At 42.0% G+C, this 19,618-nt stretch overlaps 1 protein-coding gene across 1 annotated transcript in view; it reads left to right on the top strand.

Moving 5' to 3' along the window:
* ank1a (ankyrin 1, erythrocytic a) overlaps positions 1-19,618 on the top strand; it is a 36,330-nt gene that overhangs the window by 8,097 nt on the left and 8,615 nt on the right. Inside the window, exons 3-39 of the mRNA XM_026321103.1 lie at positions 545-643; positions 1,481-1,579; positions 1,851-1,949; positions 2,129-2,314; positions 2,432-2,530; positions 2,620-2,718; positions 2,829-2,927; positions 3,186-3,383; positions 3,488-3,586; positions 3,725-3,823; positions 3,932-4,030; positions 4,297-4,494; positions 4,608-4,706; positions 4,793-4,891; positions 4,997-5,194; positions 5,304-5,402; positions 5,779-5,877; positions 6,421-6,519; positions 6,610-6,702; positions 6,843-6,915; positions 7,078-7,098; positions 7,309-7,383; positions 9,006-9,225; positions 9,415-9,493; positions 10,010-10,125; positions 10,215-10,439; positions 10,693-10,847; positions 10,931-11,142; positions 12,869-13,073; positions 13,268-13,364; positions 13,476-13,704; positions 13,914-14,042; positions 14,150-14,269; positions 14,382-14,466; positions 14,570-14,644; positions 14,918-15,049; positions 15,237-15,392. Coding sequence (XP_026176888.1) covers positions 545-643; positions 1,481-1,579; positions 1,851-1,949; positions 2,129-2,314; positions 2,432-2,530; positions 2,620-2,718; positions 2,829-2,927; positions 3,186-3,383; positions 3,488-3,586; positions 3,725-3,823; positions 3,932-4,030; positions 4,297-4,494; positions 4,608-4,706; positions 4,793-4,891; positions 4,997-5,194; positions 5,304-5,402; positions 5,779-5,877; positions 6,421-6,519; positions 6,610-6,702; positions 6,843-6,915; positions 7,078-7,098; positions 7,309-7,383; positions 9,006-9,225; positions 9,415-9,493; positions 10,010-10,125; positions 10,215-10,439; positions 10,693-10,847; positions 10,931-11,142; positions 12,869-13,073; positions 13,268-13,364; positions 13,476-13,704; positions 13,914-14,042; positions 14,150-14,269; positions 14,382-14,466; positions 14,570-14,644; positions 14,918-15,049; positions 15,237-15,392 — 4,663 coding nt within the window. The remainder of the gene's footprint in view (positions 1-544; positions 644-1,480; positions 1,580-1,850; positions 1,950-2,128; positions 2,315-2,431; positions 2,531-2,619; positions 2,719-2,828; positions 2,928-3,185; positions 3,384-3,487; positions 3,587-3,724; positions 3,824-3,931; positions 4,031-4,296; positions 4,495-4,607; positions 4,707-4,792; positions 4,892-4,996; positions 5,195-5,303; positions 5,403-5,778; positions 5,878-6,420; positions 6,520-6,609; positions 6,703-6,842; positions 6,916-7,077; positions 7,099-7,308; positions 7,384-9,005; positions 9,226-9,414; positions 9,494-10,009; positions 10,126-10,214; positions 10,440-10,692; positions 10,848-10,930; positions 11,143-12,868; positions 13,074-13,267; positions 13,365-13,475; positions 13,705-13,913; positions 14,043-14,149; positions 14,270-14,381; positions 14,467-14,569; positions 14,645-14,917; positions 15,050-15,236; positions 15,393-19,618) is intronic.

Here is a 19,618-nt window from a genome sequence, read left to right as displayed (position 1 = left end):
TCTCTCCTTCCCTCCCTCCCCTCCCCTTTTCTCTTCTCTGTTTGCAGTAGAGTGATGGTGTGCTGTGGTCTCCCCACTCAGAGGAATAATATCAGTGGTGTGGGAAAGGTCCAACCTCACATGTCCTGTGCGGCTGAAGGAAGGCTGTGTGAGGTCAGACCTATCCCACACGGCTCTTATTCTTCCCAGCCACGAGACCAGCGGCCTGCCATCCCCCTCCCCTCCTCCTCTTCTTCCTCCTCCTCTTCCTCCTCATGAATCAAATGAAAATGTTCACAGAATGATTTTCATCCCTGTAGATGTTTTTGCAAATGACCACTTTGATTCTGAGAGTACTGCATGCTTGCTGTCCAGTGTAAGTATTGGCCTGCTTATGTTTGTGAGTGCTTCAGTCACTGTGATAACAACCCCAGTTCTTTCAGTTGGCATGGCCTACATGTGTTTATGTTACATGCGTGGTTATTTCTTTTAGATTAGGGCATATCTGTGTTCTGAGTGTGTTTAGGACCCTTCAGTATGAGGTCTGCTCTCCTCTCTCACTCAGAATGGGCTCAACGGGCTGCATCTGGCCTCGAAGGAAGGCCACGTCAAAATGGTGCTGGAGCTACTACACAATGGAATTGTACTGGAGACCACCACAAAGGTAACAACCCACAATCCTAACTCATCCCTTAAATTACTTTTACTGTAGCTTCATATTTAGCATACACACACAAGAATGACATCAATCTGATCATCTAACCTGCAGCAACAAAGTACAGAAGCTCATTTTACAATTTGTTGAATTATTCCTTCAATGGTTCCCATGTTAAAACACATGCTTAATTGTCTTGAGAAAAAAATTAAACGTCTCATACCTCAATACTTGGTAATTGGTACCAACCAAAATGTTTCTGAGCATCGGTGCCTGTGAAATAATGAAATATAGGATAGAAACCCTGCTCAGCTATTTACTTTTTTGTTTAGTCATACATTTTACATGTGAAATGTTTTTCTTTGACCAGTTAGAAGTGATGCATGTAATTAATTACCATCTGGAGTATCATCTAGATGAGGGGACAAATTAAAGGAAAAACCTGAATGCTTGATCTCTACAGTGAGGGGATCTGTTATGCTGTGGGGGGCAGTTTGATGTCTTGTTTTAGAGGGAAGAGTCACTGCAAATCAATACAAAGTTGATCTGAGTGATCACCTTTATCCTATGAGGAAACATTCTATCTTAATAGGTCTGGTCTCTTCTAGTATGACAGCGCGCCCAATGCTTAGGGCACAAAGGGGTCACTGAATGGTTTGATATGTATAAAAATAATGTGAATGCCATGCTATGGCCTTGGAAGAATTGTGTTCATCCCTCCAGTAGAAACTTGTAGCATCAATGCCAAGGTGCACTGAAGCTGCTCTGGTGGTTCAACAATTTACTACAACGCTTTATTTATTATTTGCCTCTGTGTTCTTCTTCTCATTATTATCATTTAAACAGAAAGGGAACACCGCCCTGCATATTGCAGCCTTGGCAGGACAGGAGCAGGTGGTCACAGAGCTGGTTAACTACGGGGCCAATGTCAACGCCCAGTCTCAGGTGAGCTTCAGTGCTGCTCTCACAGCCTCGATCGCAGGATCCACCGAGTATGTTCATCAGTACTTACTATGCGAACTTTACTGTGAAACCATTGTGGTAGCTATTGTATTTCCATCTGTTAACATGTGTCTTTGTTCCTATATTTGTGTGTTGTTGTTTCCTCTCTGTGAACATCCTCTTGCGTGCATCTATGGCTGTCGCTGTGCCTGTGTGTCCTCTGCTTCTGTGTACGTGTGTGTGTGCCTGTTATGTGTGTGTGTTTCTGAGACAGAAGGGTTTCACTCCACTCTACATGGCTGCACAAGAAAACCATCTAGAGGTTGTGAAGTTTCTTCTGGAGAACGGAGCCAATCAGAGCATTCCAACAGAGGTATCAAAAAACTGAGCAAAGTTTTCAGAGTAATGTGCCAAATGGTTCAATCCCATCCTTTCTGAACCAGACTTTCTGTGTTTCCATTCTGTTTCATACTCATGCACCCCTCGACATCCATGTTTCTAATTTTTCGAATCATGAGTTAACCAGTTCTCCAACTCTCCTGTGTGTTGCAGGATGGATTTACTCCTCTCGCCGTGGCTCTTCAGCAGGGACATGAAAATGTTGTAGCCCTGCTCATCAACTACGGCACCAAGGGAAAAGTCCGCCTCCCTGCGCTGCACATTGCAGCACGTAACGACGACACACGCACAGCCGCAGTGCTTCTGCAGAACGACCCTAACCCTGATGTGCTCAGCAAGGTTTGTGTGTGGATGGATGGATGGATGAATGGATGGATGGATGGATGGTTTGAATTTGTGTTTCTAAAATGCAAAGTAATGACAGTGACATGTACTGACCCTGACGTGTCCCTGCAGACTGGATTCACACCCCTCCACATTGCTGCACACTATGAAAACTTGAACGTAGCTCAACTGCTGCTTAATAGAGGAGCCAATGTCAACTTCACCCCAAAGGTACGAATAACTAATGATGATGGAAGGTTAATATCATGTCCCTCCTTTCTGTTGTCTTTGTGTGTGTCTCACTGCATCTCTCTCTGCAGAATGGCATCACTCCTCTGCACATTGCTTCCAGACGGGGGAATGTGATCATGGTCCGACTCCTGCTGGACAGAGGGGCGCAGATCGAAGCCAAGACCAAGGTGCAGCAGACATTTATACTACTGTTGCCCAAACCCCTTGATTCCCTTACTGTCTTTGTTTCTACTTGGATGCATCATTAACTAAATGATTAACAATTGTCTCTTTTCAGGATGAGCTGACTCCTCTGCATTGTGCTGCCAGAAATGGTCATGTCAGGATTATAGAGATTCTGCTGGATCATGGATCCCCCATCCAGGCAAAGACCAAGGTAAGAGACAAATAAATTCTTCAATCCTCTTAAAAATGAACTAAACACCATCTGGTTTGGTTGTGAGTGCAAATCAGTGAGCTGTTTTGTGTAAATGAAAGTGAAGGTTTGTTATCTCCCAGCCAAGTAAAACCACTGATTCCCATTGCTGATTCTGTGATTCTCCCACTGCTTCTTTCTCTGATTGTTTTTTTAGGACAATTTGCTTCCTGTATTACAAGAGATGAGAGAGTAAACATGTTCTGTGTTTTTTTGCAGAATGGTCTGTCTCCAATCCACATGGCAGCGCAGGGGGACCACATGGACTGCGTCAAACAGCTTCTGCAATACAATGCAGAGATTGATGACATCACACTGGACCACCTTACCCCTCTGCATGTGGCAGCACACTGCGGCCACCACCGCATGGCCAAAGTACTGCTGGACAAAGGAGCCAAGCCCAACTCTCGGGCACTGGTCCGTAACAAACACATGAGGACACTAATGATTTTTTTATTTCAGACAAGGTCAAGGTGCCTCTTACCTTTGCAGTGTGGATAATTGTTCCTTTGTTTTTACAGAATGGCTTTACTCCTTTGCATATTGCTTGTAAAAAGAACCACATGCGTGTGATGGATCTCCTGCTCAAACACTCTGCATCATTAGAAGCTGTGACTGAGGTGAGGGATCAGGAGGAAGTTAAATAAATGCGTGTCATTAGTCAAAAAGGGTTACAAGTGTGTTTTAGGTGTTTTAATAAATCTGCAAATCCATTTATGATTTTTTTTTTTTTTTAATTCCTCTCCCCTTTTGAACAGTCTGGTTTGACGCCCTTGCATGTAGCATCATTTATGGGTCATCTAAACATTGTAAAAATCCTGCTGCAGAAAGGAGCTTCCCCCAGTGCCTCCAATGTGGTGAGGGCCTATCTGAAATATTAAAGTCAGCACAGATAACCAACTCTCCTCTATTGTGGGGTTGATGATTTTTTTTTCTCTGTGGGGTGTGTTTGTTTATGTGAGCAGAAAGTAGAAACTCCCCTCCATATGGCATCTCGGGCAGGACACCATGAGGTGGCAGAGTTTTTATTGCAAAATGGAGCACCAGTGGATGCTAAGGCCAAGGTAGAGAATTCACACACAAAAAGCATAATCTGCGTGTCCTCATACTTATGCAAAAGATTCTTCATAGACATATTGTAAATCCATTAAAAGCTTAATTTTGTTGTGTGAAACAAAAATGTATGGTAACTGGCACAGCATGCTCATTTTACACACAATGACCTTCATTGTTACTGGGTATGTGATCATACTTCAGAACCTGAGATAATATTGCTGAATATAACCTTTCAGTTCCCATGTTTCAAATGATATTTTATGTTTGACTCCAGGATGACCAAACACCTCTACACTGTGCTGCTCGGATGGGCCACAAAGAGCTTGTGAAGCTGCTGCTGGAGCACAAAGCAAACCCCAACTCCACCACTACAGCAGGCCACACACCTCTACACATCGCTGCCCGGGAAGGTCATGTACAAACTGTTCGCATCCTACTAGACATGGAGGCTCAGCAGACCAAGATGACCAAGGTAAACCATCCATTCAGCGTATCCTAACCCATATCTTCCTTAAAGTAACCTTTGTCTGATTCAGACTTCAAATACCTTCACGTGTGTCCCAATTCCTGTCTGTGTCTCTATAGAAAGGCTTCACTCCGCTGCATGTGGCCTCCAAATATGGCAAAGTGGACGTGGCAGAGTTATTGTTGGAGAGAGGAGCTAACCCCAATGCTGCAGGCAAGGTAAGCAAAACATAAATGCCTCATATAGGGGAGGGAGAGGGAGAATGTATAGATTTAAAAATTAAGTTTTGGATCTGTTTTTGCAGAATGGTCTGACACCGCTGCATGTTGCTGTACATCACAACAACCTGGATGTTGTTAACTTGCTTGTCAGCAAGGGAGGGTCACCACATAGTGCAGCCAGGGTAAGAGAAAAATACACATCCACACACAGTTACTCGTGAATGACCCATTGCCATGCACATACATATTATGTTTTTTTCTGACCACCGCTCATGTCTGTGCTCCAGAACGGCTACACGGCCCTCCACATAGCATCTAAGCAGAACCAGGTGGAGGTGGCCAACAGCCTGCTGCAGTATGGAGCTTCGGCCAATGCTGAGTCACTGCAAGGAGTCACACCTCTCCACCTGGCCTCACAGGAAGGAAGGCCTGACATGGTCTCCCTGCTCATCTCCAAACAAGCCAACGTCAACCTCGGCAACAAGGCAAATATTACACACACGATGAAAGAATGACTGAAATGGAGATATACGTATTCATATCTGTGATATGTGCTGTGCTTGATGTTTGTCCTTTGACTTTTGTTGCCTATAGAGCGGATTAACCCCACTCCATCTGGTGGCACAGGAAGGACATGTTGGCATCGCTGATATCTTGGTGAAGCAGGGAGCTTCAGTCTATGCTGCCACACGGGTAAGAGCTTCGTATTTGCAGTCCCAGAGTCAACAAAACAAAGTGTTTGTATCTCCTGTAACTCCTGTATCCTGGTTAAGAGAGTTTCACCTTGAATTGTTGTCAGTGTTATCAGAGCCTTATCAGTGTAGAGACCACTTGTGCAGTGACAGATAGTGTCTTAGTGCCTGATGATCTCATGGCAGAAGGAAGTCTGACCTTAGAGGGGTTCGTATCCCTCAGACCTCTGGTGCATATTTGATGTAAAGCTGTGTTCTGACATATCATCTATTTGATTATTACAGATAATAGTTGTACACAGTAATATGGTTTAATGTGTGGAATTATGTATAATGTGGTCAGTAACTTTTGTTGACTTTCTGCTCTCTCACCTCAGATGGGTTACACACCTCTCCATGTAGCGTGTCACTATGGCAACATCAAGATGGTGAAGTTCCTCCTGCAGCAACAGGCCAATGTCAACAGCAAAACAAGGGTTAGTGCCTCCCTCTGGTTTTTAATGAAAGTACAACAAAATTAGCCCAGGCATAAGTCAAGTATTTTCTACTGTCTCTGTCCCTTTTCTCAGTAAATAGAAATACATCCCATTACACAATTAAAAGCACAGATCATTTTGATTGCATAGTGTTTTTTGTAAACATGGTTTAAGTTTGTATGACTTGCGTTTCATTGCAGGAACATTTACAGAAATATTGCAGTTTAAAACTGGTCCTTGTTTATTTATATTTATATCAACAACGCATGCAGCTTATAGTTTTATTTAGAGATATAATTTATTCCATAAAGTTTGGCTGAGAGACAAGGCCATATCTGGAGACTGAACTGCCTGTACAATGATTATTTTCATTATTGACTAATTGGTACAGTCAGTAATCAGATTGTCTTTTCGATTAACTGATCTGACATTTGGTTTGTAAAAACATTTAAAAATGCATAAAAAGTATAAAATACCATGATGTTCCCAGAGCCCAGGTTGACATACACAGATTGGTTATTTTGTCTTTTGTGTCTCTTCTAGCTTGGTTACACTCCTTTGCACCAGGCAGCGCAGCAGGGGCACACTGACATTGTCACACTGTTGCTGAAGCATGGAGCCCAGCCCAATGAGACCACTACGGTGAGCAATGAATATACATTGTCTTCCCATTAAACTCATTAAAAAGTTTGGTTTTTAGTGATCTGATCAATTTGATCCTCTGTGTGTCAGAATGGTACTTCAGCCCTGGCCATCGCTAAGAGGTTGGGCTACATCTCTGTGATTGACGTCCTTAAACTTGTCACTGAGGAGACAGTTTCAATGGTGAGAAGTTTAGAAATGCTATTGGATACAACATAGGCATTATGTGGCCATGATAATCACATAGAAACACTAAATCAAATTTTAAACCTCTTACTGTTATATCTGTAACTGGTTCTATCTCTTCTGACTGTGCTCTGCAGACAACTACAGAAAAACATCGCATGAGTTTCCCAGAAACTGTGGATGAGATACTGGATGTGTCCGAGGATGAAGGTAGAATTATCATTGTTAATCCTGTGAAACAGTAGATAACAAAATGCAATGGACAAATTGGATGTTACCAAAATATGACGAAAATGATTTTATAGTGCTTGAATCTGGTCACCTAAATATTCAGTTTTTCAAATCTTTTTTTGCCTTTTGCCCTTTTTTTAGGAATTGCACAGCTAACATTAGGTATGAATGTCTCTTTCTTTCTTTGTGTGGTGTTCATAGGTTGTTGTAATAATGTCTGTGGCTCCATTTCAAGCTTACTTTCTTCATCTTTATCTCCATGTCTCTCACTCTCTCTCTCACACACACACACACACACACACGTGCGCGCACACACACACACACACATACACACACACACACACACACACACACACACACACACACACACAGAGTCCCTCTGTAGTGGTGCTCACTGTGATGGTGGCTCTGGTTTCTCATTGGCATGCACCCTCAGCACCCATGTCTGTAACCTTTATATGTCCCTTCAATAACACCCACATTCCCTGCCTCTCTAGGTGTTTTTCCATCCATGTTATGTCATTTTGTAAGAGTTCTAGTTATAATCAATATGTAGGACCCCTATTTGATCAATTGTTTTTAAGAAATCAAATTTATCAAATACTTGGTTAATAGATCGAAACTTGCTCGGTGAGAGTTAGCAATTCATAGTGGAGTTGTGTTAGCATCTCCATGAACTCATCGCTTTGATGTGTGAGTGTGTGTCTATAGTAGCCTCTGCATTTAAGTCTCCATTGTGATGCAGGTTTTGTACCACAGTATCTTCTGTGTGGGGAACGGTGGTTTGATAGCATATTTAAAGTGGCTATGATCATCATATTTACACTGGTTCAAGGGACGATTTGTATCTGAAAAGAGTCACTTGTAGTGATGAACCCACAGGGAATTATCAGCTAACTGACAAAGAACCAGTTACTTCCCTCGAGACTTAAATGGAAAGTACAAATGTAACTAACGAGCAGAAGACCACATAAATGCTTTTGCTCTGCATTTACTGGATGGTAAATAAGCAAACTATTGCTATCAAGTTATTAGAAATTGACCTAAAAGTGATTTCACAGTTTACAGCTTGATTCTCCTTTTGCAAAGTGGCTAAAAAAAAAACCAAAAAAAAAACCTTTGCACCTTATTTTTAGGCCCCTGATAATTTAACTGACAGACGCTAAATATAGAAAGTAGCTTAGTTCCCTCAGCCTTAAAGACGCATCTCATATCCAGAATGGTAAAATGATGCTGACACATATGCAGGGTACAAGTTGAATCATACAGTATGAAGCTGTAGTAAGTACGGTCACAGAGGCAGACATTATGTAGTGACACCTACAGTACGACATCACTTTAGCTTTGGACTGCACAGCCTGCAGACGCCCACTCAGACAAGCTGCGGTCGTACAGTAACAAATTTCATACTGACAGGTAGGATTCACTTGTGTTGCTGGTGAATAGTCAAAATTACTACGTATTCTTGGGCGTAAGTAACCAAAAATCACCTCCATTCATGTCAAGCTACGCTGTACTGTGTGTTCAAAGGAGAGCAGAGAACAGCTTGTCGTTTTGTCGTCTTGTGTTGCAGTGGGCTGATCTGTCTGTGTTTGGATTCATGTGTTTTAGAGCAAATCTCCATATTCTTTTTTCAATGAGCCAGGTGATGTTTAAAACCTTCAGCTGCTGGATTGAGATTATGCTGATACATGCTCTGCACAGATTCAGTGCATTGTGCATATCTGCTGTATAATGCTCAGCCTTTATGGGTTTTTGAAAGCTTCTGATTACAATTCTAAGGTTTTCTCAATATAATTTTGTTCTGAATTAAAGTGTTGGACTCGTTAGTGTGATTACAGGCGATTACAGTGACCTCCTGTATTGTTCCTGTCCTCATATTAAGCATAAACATTTCTGTTGTTACGCAGAAGGGACTGCAATTCATATTTTGACTTTTAATAGCAGCAGCAGGAAGGTCAGTGCACAGATTATATTGTCACTAATGTGTCATCTCACCAGTCTAACCCCTAAAATCACAGAGCCATCATGTCAAATCCTGGGTTATCATGTTGTCTAACACTTCTAACTGCTGATTAACAATTTTGTTCTTTTCTTTCCCTCTCTTGTGCTGTGTCACCAACCTGACCACGGTCTGTTCGCTCTCTTTGGCATGTTGTTCTCTGAAGGAGAGGAGCTCTTGGGGACAGAAGGGGCCAGGTACATGAAGATGGATGACATGAAAGACCATGATGACGATTTCCTCTCTCCCAAGAAATCACTGGAGTACGAGAGAGGGCTGGGCACAGCGTAAGGGGGGCTGGGCTGGGAAGCAGGCGAGAGAGCCAAGGTGGTAGCCACAAGATCATAGGTGGACGGGACAGAAGGGGATCCGCCTTAGACACTTACTAAACACTAGAGACGAGCACTTGGGAGGAGGTAGAATGTATTATGTAGCGTATTTAATCTGACTCATGTTTATCTCTTTTCATACGACAGAAATTACTCACCAGCCATTCCCAGGATCCCTCGTGTCTCTCCAGAGACCATCATTTTAAAAGAACATGAGATAGATCAGGTACTGTATATAGCTGCGTTACTAACATACTGCAGACCTCTTAGTGTCGGTCCTCAGTTGTGAGTGGCTCCAACATCCATGACAACTGAGCTGTAATTGCCTGATGAAAACTGAGATGCAGTTGAAAGCTAGCAATGAGCTCGTAAGTGGACCTTGGGTTAAGGTCCACTTACTCGGGTCATTTATTTGTTAATGTAATTTTATCAAGGGTTGTGTATTATGGACATGTTTTAATCTAAACACAGTTTTGGTTAAACCTTCCAGAAATACACTCTTCAGCAGCTGTTTTATTTTAAAGTTTGCAGTGTGATGCAGTAGGTTCAGTTTCCCTGTTTTTTGTGACATGACATTGTAAAAAAGAATTTTGAAGGTCAATGATCTCTATATTCACAAATGGCATTTTAAAACACATCCATGCGCATAATTTTTTGTCATAGCCCTCTATTGAACAGTAATAGACATCGGTTCAAGGTTATGGGCAATCGTGTGAGTAGTTTGTCCTTCTATCTGTTGTAGCAACACACTCCACTTCCACTGCCCAAAGAATATGATGAGGACTCCCTGATTCCCAGCAGCCCTGCGACTGAGACATCAGACAATGTCAGCCCAGTCGCTAGTCCCATACACACGGGGTCAGCAAAGCAATATCTTTTCTTTTCACTTAATCTCTATTTAACATTTGAACTGGCAGCTCATTTCCACAATCTGTATCCAATAATAGGTTCTTGGTCAGTTTTATGGTGGATGCTCGAGGCGGTTCAATGCGAGGCAGCAGGCATAATGGTCTGCGTGTCATCATACCTCCACGGACCTGCGCGGCCCCCACCCGCATCACCTGCCGCCTGGTAAAGCCTCAGAAGCTGACCAGCCCCCCTCCGCTGGTAGAAGGAGAAGGGTTGGCCAGCAGGATCATCTCCCTGGGCCCAGCTGGCATGCAGTTCCTGGGGTAAATGGGGCAAAATTTCTTTATAATTTTATTTTCAATAATCTACCTTCCCACAGGTTCAACTGTAGTAGAATATATAGCCTGCACCTGGGGATAAAAGCATTACTCTTCAACTTGTTGTATTTTTATATATATATATATATATATATATATATATATATATATATATATGTCTAGTACATGATTTCATATATATATATATATATATATATGTCTAGTACATGATTTTCATTCCATGTGTGTTCTGTTGCAGACCAGTGATAGTTGAGATCCCCCACTTTGCTGCTTTGGGTCGTGGTGACCGGGAGCTTGTGGTGCTGAGGAGTGAGAACGGCTCTGTCTGGAAAGAGCATCGCAATCGCTATGGTGACGAGGTGCTGGAAACAATCCTCAATGGGATGGATGAGGGTAAGAGTTCAGATGCATGATCTCAAACGTGTCATTTTGTGGCATCATTTCTTAAGAAATCTAACCTTTTCTTCTCTTTCCAGACTTAGAGAGTCAAGAGGAGCTTGGGAAGAAGCGAATCCGCCGCATCATCTCTACCGACTTCCCCCTTTACTTCGCCGTTGTATCACGAGTCCAGCAAGAGAGCGACCTCATTGGTCCAGAGGGAGGTTCACTGACAAGTAAACTGGTGCCGATGGTTCAGGCAACGTTTCCTGAGACAGCAGTCACTAAACGAGTCCGCCTGGGGCTGCAGGTGAGATGGGACGATGAGGAGAAGGAACGAGAAGAAAGAGAGAATCCTTAATGCCTGTGTTGCCTAAGAAAAGCATGTTGGATTCACTTTGAGCTTCAAATTATCTGATCATATCAGCATTTGTCCCAGGTTTTTCGGATTTAGTTTTCTCTTTGTTTATTGTGCTTTAAACATTTTTAGAGGACCTTTTTTCCCTTCATTTAACACAGTGCATGCACTTGACACCTTTATATAACTTTAAATGGACTGCCCCTTCAGTGCTGATATGTTTTTATCTTCAGTGATGCCTTACTGACTAATGTATTTGTTACTGGCAAAGCCCTGTATATAGTATGTTTAACACACTAATTTTAGAAAAGTACAGTTAGTCAAAAATTACTTTATAAGAAATTTTATATATTCTTGCTATGGCTATAAAAGACTAAGTTTATGCTTATTATCCAGTGGTTTTGTTATCTTGTATGTCTGGAAAGGCCCTTTTATTTAAAGCAATAAACCGCCTACACAAAGCAGTAAAAGCACGATTTTTAAATCTTAGTTGTAGCTGTTGAAGCTTTTAGTGACTTTTATTTGTACAGCTACACTTTTAGGTCTTTTCACAAACACACAATGGAGACACAAGAAATTAATGTTACCACACTCAGTAGTTAAACAGTAGACAATAGTGTTTTTAAGAGAGCATATTTATAATGATCCTATGTAATAAGCATTTTTCAACTCTGATTTATACAGTATAATATAGAAATTCTCTTTGCATGTGACTTCATTTTCACAGGTTAAATACACCCATTGTTTAGCCCACTATCTGTTTTTTTTTAAACCTGTCTGTCACCAGGAAAGATTTTATTCAAGGTCAAAAGTTCCTATTTTTAACATTTAAAGAAATCAAATTCATAATACGAAGATGTACTGTAGGCCAGCAAATTATGCATTTAATTATCAGATGAAAACTTGTATTTCCAATGTCCAGATGTTTCAGTAAGCTGAAATGAAAGTTAGTTGTAGTATGAAGTGACCTCGTAATGCATAATGCAATGCATTTGGTTTAACAGGAGCCCTTGAGACACATGAATGAATTTAAGCTAAATACATCTTGTAAACCTACATGCTACACATCATAACCTCTAAGCTGAAAATAATGAATGTAAGTGAATGTAAGTGAAGGAGACATGGATGTGATTGTTGTTTTTTACTCATATATTACTTAATTTTATTTGAAATCATTTCATAAATTTTAGGAACATATCTGTTTCACTGAGATGTTGCATTAGTAACTGTGCTATGAATGGCCTTGTGAAACGCCATAGTGCCTTTTTATTTGATATCCATTTTGTATTGATGATTGTAAAAGCATCTGAACACATATTGTTGCAGATCACAATAAAAAAGAAGTATGAAGTCCTAAAACCAATTTGTGTTGCTATTGTCTTTCCAAATGTGTTGTTTAAACCAAGAGAAATTTTATTCACTGTGGACTTTTCTCCTCTCTCTTTCTCTTCATCTTTAATTTTTCCCTATTTGGTTCTCCTCTCTTTACTATTTATCCTCGTCCATTGCCCCATCATCCGCCTCCCATGATTTCACATGATCCTGTTTTCCCTTTTTTTAAAATCTTCATTTTTTTATTTATATTTTGTTGTCATTTGTATAATTCCCCCCCTTTTTTCCCCTCAAACCTGTCTCCATGTTACGTACCCCCTATCTCGTCATTTATTTTTAACCTCAGGCTCAGCCGGTTCCGGATGAGCTGGTTGCAAAACTGCTGGGTAACCAAGCAAACTTTAGCCCTGTGGTCACTGTGGAGCCTCGGCGGCGCAAGTTTCACCGACCCATTGGCCTGCGTATACCGCTGCCCCCGTCCTGGAGGGAGAGCCCCCGAGACTCTGGGGAGGGCGACACCACCAGTCTGCGCCTGCTTTGCTCTGTGATAGGTACTGTATACCATGACTGGAGGAGTGGGGGTAAGTCTGTTTGGGTTGACCAGTTTCCTTCTATGGTAAGGAAATGTCAGTTTCATAGTGAGATAAAAAAACATTTTTGTTTTTACTTTGTACCAACTATCGCCAAGATACTTTCCTTTACTGAGGCCAAATTAATCGACTTTCTTATCCCGTATGGTTCCCAGGTGGCACAGCCCCTGCCCAATGGGAGGACATTACTGGCACCACCAAACTTATCTATGCTAATGACTGTGCCAGTTTCACAACCAATGTTTCAGCACGGTAAGTTCAATTGGCAAGCAGTTCAACTGTGATTATAAAAGACAGATTTATGAACAGAGAAGCAGAGATTTATGTACAATGCTGTGATTACATGGTGTTGATTTCTATCAGGTTCTGGCTCGCAGACTGTCCTCGGACGGCCGAGGCTGTCTCCTTTGCCAACCTGCTCTACAGAGAGCTGTCAGCTGTGCCCTACATGGCCAAATTTGTGGTGTTTGCAAAGATGAATGAGCTGCGTGAAGGCCGCCTGCGCTGCTATTGCATGACTGATGATAAGATGGATAAAACCCTGGAGCAACATGAGAACTTCACAGAGGTGGCTCGCAGCAGAGACATAGAGGTCAGTTTAGTAACAAGGTTCAGCATCATACTAAGGTGGTAAAATTATGTTTGTTGTCAGGTACTTTTGTATTAAGTATTTAAAACCACAGTCAAACGCCTTTGACTCATTGGTTGAATTTTGTTGAATACAATGATAAGGAATTCCAGTCATGCTGCGGCTGTGCTTTGTGTTGCCACTTGGTTCAATCCCTGTGTCACATCTCGCAGGTCATGGAGGGAATGCCGCTTCACCTGGAGTGTTCAGGGAATCTTGTACCAGTGAGGAAGGCCACACAACAGCCGCGCTGCTTCAGCTTCCAGGCCTTCAGAGATAACCGACTTCCTGTCTCAGTTAAGGTATGGCTTTCTCTCACGAGTCTGTTTTCAGTCTTATGTTCTTTCTTCACTGTTGCTCCACCAACTCTATGTGTCTTCATTGCTTCCTTTGTGTCTGTGTGTCTAAGGTAAGAGACAGTAGTAAAGAGCCAACTGGATTTTTGTCTTTCCTGCGCAAGTCCACTAAGTATGAGGACAGTCAACATGTGCTGTGCAACCTCAACATTACCATGCCTCCATGTATCAAGGTAAAGCTCTCGGAGTTACCTTACATGACAAGACACGTACTATATAAGGGATTTCAAATTGCCGTCATTTTCAAGATGTCTGACTTCGGTGGTGTTTGCATGTAACTGGCAGATTGTTGGGAGTGAAGACCGGAGGCGAACTCTGACCCCGCTGGCTTTAAGAGAAAGATACAGTGCCCTAAATGAACCTGCTATGGGTATGAGGCTCTCACTATCCCACTTCTATTATTTTCTAATGATGATAAAAGTCAGTGAACAGGTTTAGATGTTAAAGTTTCAGTTGTGATCTGGTTTCTGAAGCATCAATGAGTGCCATGGAGAGGACTGAGCTGAAGATGGCTGTGATTGCTGAACAGCTGGGGCTGAGCTGGGCTGGTAAGTGAACACGAATATACTGAATCAGGTTTTATGTGCTGTAAACCATCCATGTTTACCTTACGTCTGACAGGTTTGCCTAGTCTAATTCTCTTCTGTTTCGCTGCAGAGAGCCATGTCTATTTTACAGAATTAAAATTCTTCCTTTTCTGGATAGAGCTACTGTGAATCAGTGTATCCAAGACTGTGTATGCTACAGCAGCATGACTCATAGGCCAAATTGATATAAATATTTCTCTTGCTTACTTGATCTTCTCTGCCTCATTTTGTCAGAGCTGGCACGTGAGCTTCAGCTCAGCGTGGATGACATCAATAAGATCCGTGTGGAGAATCCAAACTCCCTGCTGGAGCAGAGCTCTGCACTGCTCAACCTGTGGGCCACTCGTGAGGGGAAGAGGGCCAAAAGTGAGTAGACGAGATCTGAGATGCTGTGACTTTCTCTCATCAATTCATATTCTTTGTGTTTCTGCCTATTTAATCAATTCAAAGTCTGTTTCTGTTGTAACTGTGTTGCTGATTGTCCTGGGGACCCTTCCCCTGCTTCTCGATGTCCTTGTCTGCTTGTGTCTTGTGTCATGCATCTCCACTGCAGTGGAGAGCTTATACACAGCTCTAAAGAGTATTGACCGTATGGACATTGTGAACATGTTGGAGGGTCAGCCACCTCAGCCTGCGAGACAAGGCTCCCGTGAGCTCAGCAGACGGCGACACAACGAGAGAGACCACCTCTCCCCTAGTATGACCAATGGTAAGCTTCCCTCCTCAGATCCTACAATGCAGCCCCTTCCCCAGGTCCCTTTTGCCTTGATCACGAACCACTTTTCCAATAAAATACACCCTTTTCCTCTAAAACCCCCTGAAGGCAGAGCAGTGTTTGTTTCCCTCTGAGTTCTTATTTATTCCCTGTGATGCTGTTGTATATGAAAGCTGCCACAAACGTCAAATATGCTGAGAGACTCAGGACACTCCTACTGTACTACAACCTCTGCAGTGTCTTTGGCTATACATTTTACACTATTTATTTACTGTGATGGAAGATAACAGAGGCAAATGCAGTGAGCAAGTCACCCCGAATATTGAAGAGCAGAACTAAACTCTCATTATCCCCCGCAGAGATGAATGTAACTGTCCTTTCATTATTGTTTTTGTTGTGGATTAGATCAGTTAGCTTATAATATTTGATGATCTTTTAGAATTGACTTCACTTTAGCTTGATATATTAAAATTTACTACATCATACATGACCAGTCTGCATAGCTTATACTTATAGCCTAGCTTTCTTACAAATTGTCAGTTTCATTCACACATGTATACCCTACATCTTATTGTCTCCATGTTTTTACCTGTGGACTGGTGAAAACTCTGCTTCTGTCTGGACTGGTTTCTCTTCTCTGTATCAAGTGCTAGTGACAAGTCAGCCTGACAGGCGCAAGATCCTCTCTGTGAAAACTGGAGCAATAATCAGAGATGTAACAGTGCATACAAACATGACCATGAGGGTAGAAGTGTGAAAAGGGAGACCTTCAGATCACAGCTTCAGTGAATCTGATCACTGTGTGCCTATCCTGTTTATCTGTCCAGCTATTTTCCCAAAGGCTGTTCCTGTTTTGACGTGTCCACGTAAAGACATGGTAGCACCTTGCATAGCTGAATATTAAATTATTGAATTGAGAGGTTACAAGAGGTTTATTGTTTTACCACTACAGAAAAAGCAGCAATAATATATGTTAGTGATAAGGAAACAGTTATACTGCAGCTTTTATTCTATGTTTTTCTATCCTTTCCTGTCTTTCTCTCTAGTTTGACAAAACACTGTCTGTACAATTTTTCTTATCAGTTTTCCTTAATATTTCTAGTGCACTTTTACTCTAGGTAAGTGGTAAGGTTTAGTCAGGATTATTAAAAAAATACAGCAGATCATGATAGAGTGAGAACTCTTCTGTTAGACATTTGTAAGACATTCAAACACTGTCTGCCTGTGGTTGCATGGCGAGTCTCTTTAGGGCAGATGTTGGTGAATGTCCTGAATGTCCTTTTGGGAGACCTGTTTTCATTCCCCATGTATCTGTCCCTCTCTCTGTGTTTCTTTGGACATGTCATCTGCAGCCTAGTCGCCCTACTCTTCCTCCTTCTCACTCCTCTCCGAACTCTGACCTCATGCCGACCTCATGTTGACCTCTGACCCACATTTATATCTTTTTTTTTTGTAGTTGTGCCTTTTTTTTTTTTAATTTGCGTACTCCTGAAAGGCCCACCTTTTTAAGTCTCCACTCTGCAACCACAACCCCTCACACAGACTGTGTACTCAGCACCCACTGGGATGGGGGGAGGTGACCCTCGCTCTCTCACTCTTTCTGTCTGTGCTCATCACCCTCTTTTATATTTCTCTTTCTTTCTTACTGCCCTTCTTTTCTCTTTCTTTTTCCCACTCTGTCCTTTCCCTCTTTCCCATCCCTTTCCCCCTGCACCCCTGCCTGTCTGCATGTGCACGAGGTTGACTCATAGCTCATCGTGTCCTGGTTTGCATGGACACACTGGGATGAGGGGCCGGTGTAACGCTGGATTGTTAGAGATGATAAAACCTGTGTCTTTGCATGGCATGTACTGAGAATGACACTGAGAACGATCCTATAGTCTGTCTGTGTTCCTGCTCAGTGATCTGTCCTATAGTTGGGTACAAAAAGGCCACAAACCCTTTTTGTGCTACTTGTGTCTGCTCTGTTCATGTATGAATGTTTTGCTTGTTTTGCATGTCAGCGATTCTACATGTACTGCATCAGTTTGATGAATTATTTTGTGTAAAATATGGTTTTTAAGGTCTTTGTGAGTGTTGTATGAGGATCAATTTCATATTGTTCCTCACCTTATTGTAAATGTGCTTATTGTTTGATTAATCTGTGTGAGTGCATCAGTGTGAGTGTCTTGGTGTGTTTTAAGTTGTATAATGTAAGTGTTTTGTGTCGTCCATACACGCCTTTACAGTACACAGATTGTCTCTCAGTGTTTAAGTGTATGGGGAAAATCTGTATTTTTCCTTTATGTGCTTTTTAATGTTAGAGTCACAGTTTTGTTTTTCTCTATTTATGTCATTCAGCCGGGGGCAGCTCAATTGTCCATATTTCAGACACATCCATTTCATAGATACAGTATATTTTCTTTTCTAGCTCTGTCATTACCTGATCTAACATAAAGAGAGAAGACAAAGTCATTCTGCATTTTGCCACTTTGATAACTTGCATTTTCAATCTGCAAAGGATGATAATCATAAGTTTATACAGAGGGAAAATAAGAGATCAGTGGATTTCAGGCGAATTTAGACTTTTTTACAGTAGATTTTGATATTATTAGAGCTACAGTATAACTGAATTGCTGCAGATCATATAAGATTTAAAGTTAAACAGATATACAGTAATTCAGTATTAAAACCAATGATTTCAGCTTATATTTAAAACATTAAATATAAGCCTATACAATGTAGAGTAGCAATACAAGAATACTGCTGTTTTTGCAGCAAAACACTATAGAAAATATGTACATGTTTATGAGTAATAGTTCCTACAGAGAACTGAGCAATTTAGAGGCTGAAAGAGAGAAAAGAAAGTAGGGCAGGAGATCTTTTTGGCTGCTTGGTGTCACAAATATCTCCTGCACTGTCAGCAGTACGCAACAGTAGTACTGCCAACCACGAATCAAGTTACACCCTGCGCACTGCACAGTTTTCTCATCACTAGACAGCATAGACATACGTTCCCCTTCTCTCGCTCTCTCTCTTTCTTCCTCCCTCTCCTATGCTGTCCTCCTATATGTACTGTGTGCCTTGCACTACCCTTCCTATTTCTATTCTCTGGTTAATGTACTTCTTGCTAATACATCCTGCAGTGTTGCAAACAGTATCCATAGAACCAGTTACACTTTGCTTTACTTGCATTGTTGCCATTCATCAAAAAATTTGTACATAAACTTTATTTCCAGGATAGTTGGTCATGAGTATAAGTACGCTTTTTATAGTCTTAGACTTTCTGTGTAATATGCAGCGATTATCTCAATCATGCCAGGTCTGCCTTTACTCAAAAGGAAAGATGCTGTTACAAAATGGTGTTCAAGAAATCGTAGGAGTGACCTGAGTCCAATGCACATTGACATTGTGCAGCTTTACTGATTGGCATAATTGCATTTGAAATACTAATTCAAATTTATGTTTGAGGCAGCAGCCATGTGGCATTAAGTCTACTGTATATGTGTTTATAAATATAAGCCATATAAGATATTTGTTTAAATAGGTTTGTTACACTGTATGCCATATAATAACTATTGTATATGTGTCGGTGATAGAGCAAGTGGCTGTGTGGAGTGAGCTGATGTGTGTGTGTGTGTGTGTGTGTGTGTGTACTGCAAAGAGAGAATGCGATTGCCTGCGTGCATGCTATCCAGCCTGCCAATGGTATTAACCTGCCTGTTTTTCAGTGGGTTTGAATGCATGCTTGTGTGAATGTGAGTGTGAATGTACAGTGAGTGTGTGAGTATGAGGAAGTGTGTGAGTGTTTTTATGGCACGTGTATGTGTGACATAAGAGTGTGTGTCACTGCTGGACAGGTGTGTGTCTCAGTCCCACTTTGGGGTAGAGGCAGTAAGTCCTGTCTGTCTCCCTGCAGGTGGCAGGCAGCAGAGCAGCATCAGCCACTGCTGGGGTCAAACCTTAGTCTCAGTCTCTCGGTCCATCCGGTTGTGTCTGCTGCTGCTGCTGCTGCTGCTCTTACCGTCAGCGCTGGCTGATCAAGCTTGACAACCCCTCTTCTCAAAGCAGCCCTTGCTCTCTTATCCTGAGCTCCTTGCACCTTAATTCCAGCTCCTATTGTCTTGACCCTCCCCTCTCTTTCCTTTCCCATTTGTCCCATCAGCCTCCTCTACTCCTCCCCTAGACGCCCAACTCCCGGCAAGGGCACTTACCCCCTCCCGGGGTCCCGGTGCTGTGGG

The sequence above is a fragment of the Mastacembelus armatus genome, chromosome 9 (genome assembly GCF_900324485.2).
Source record: "Mastacembelus armatus chromosome 9, fMasArm1.2, whole genome shotgun sequence".
NCBI classification, from domain to species: domain Eukaryota; kingdom Metazoa; phylum Chordata; class Actinopteri; order Synbranchiformes; family Mastacembelidae; genus Mastacembelus; species Mastacembelus armatus.
This window is presented reverse-complemented; position numbering and strand designations above follow the sequence as displayed.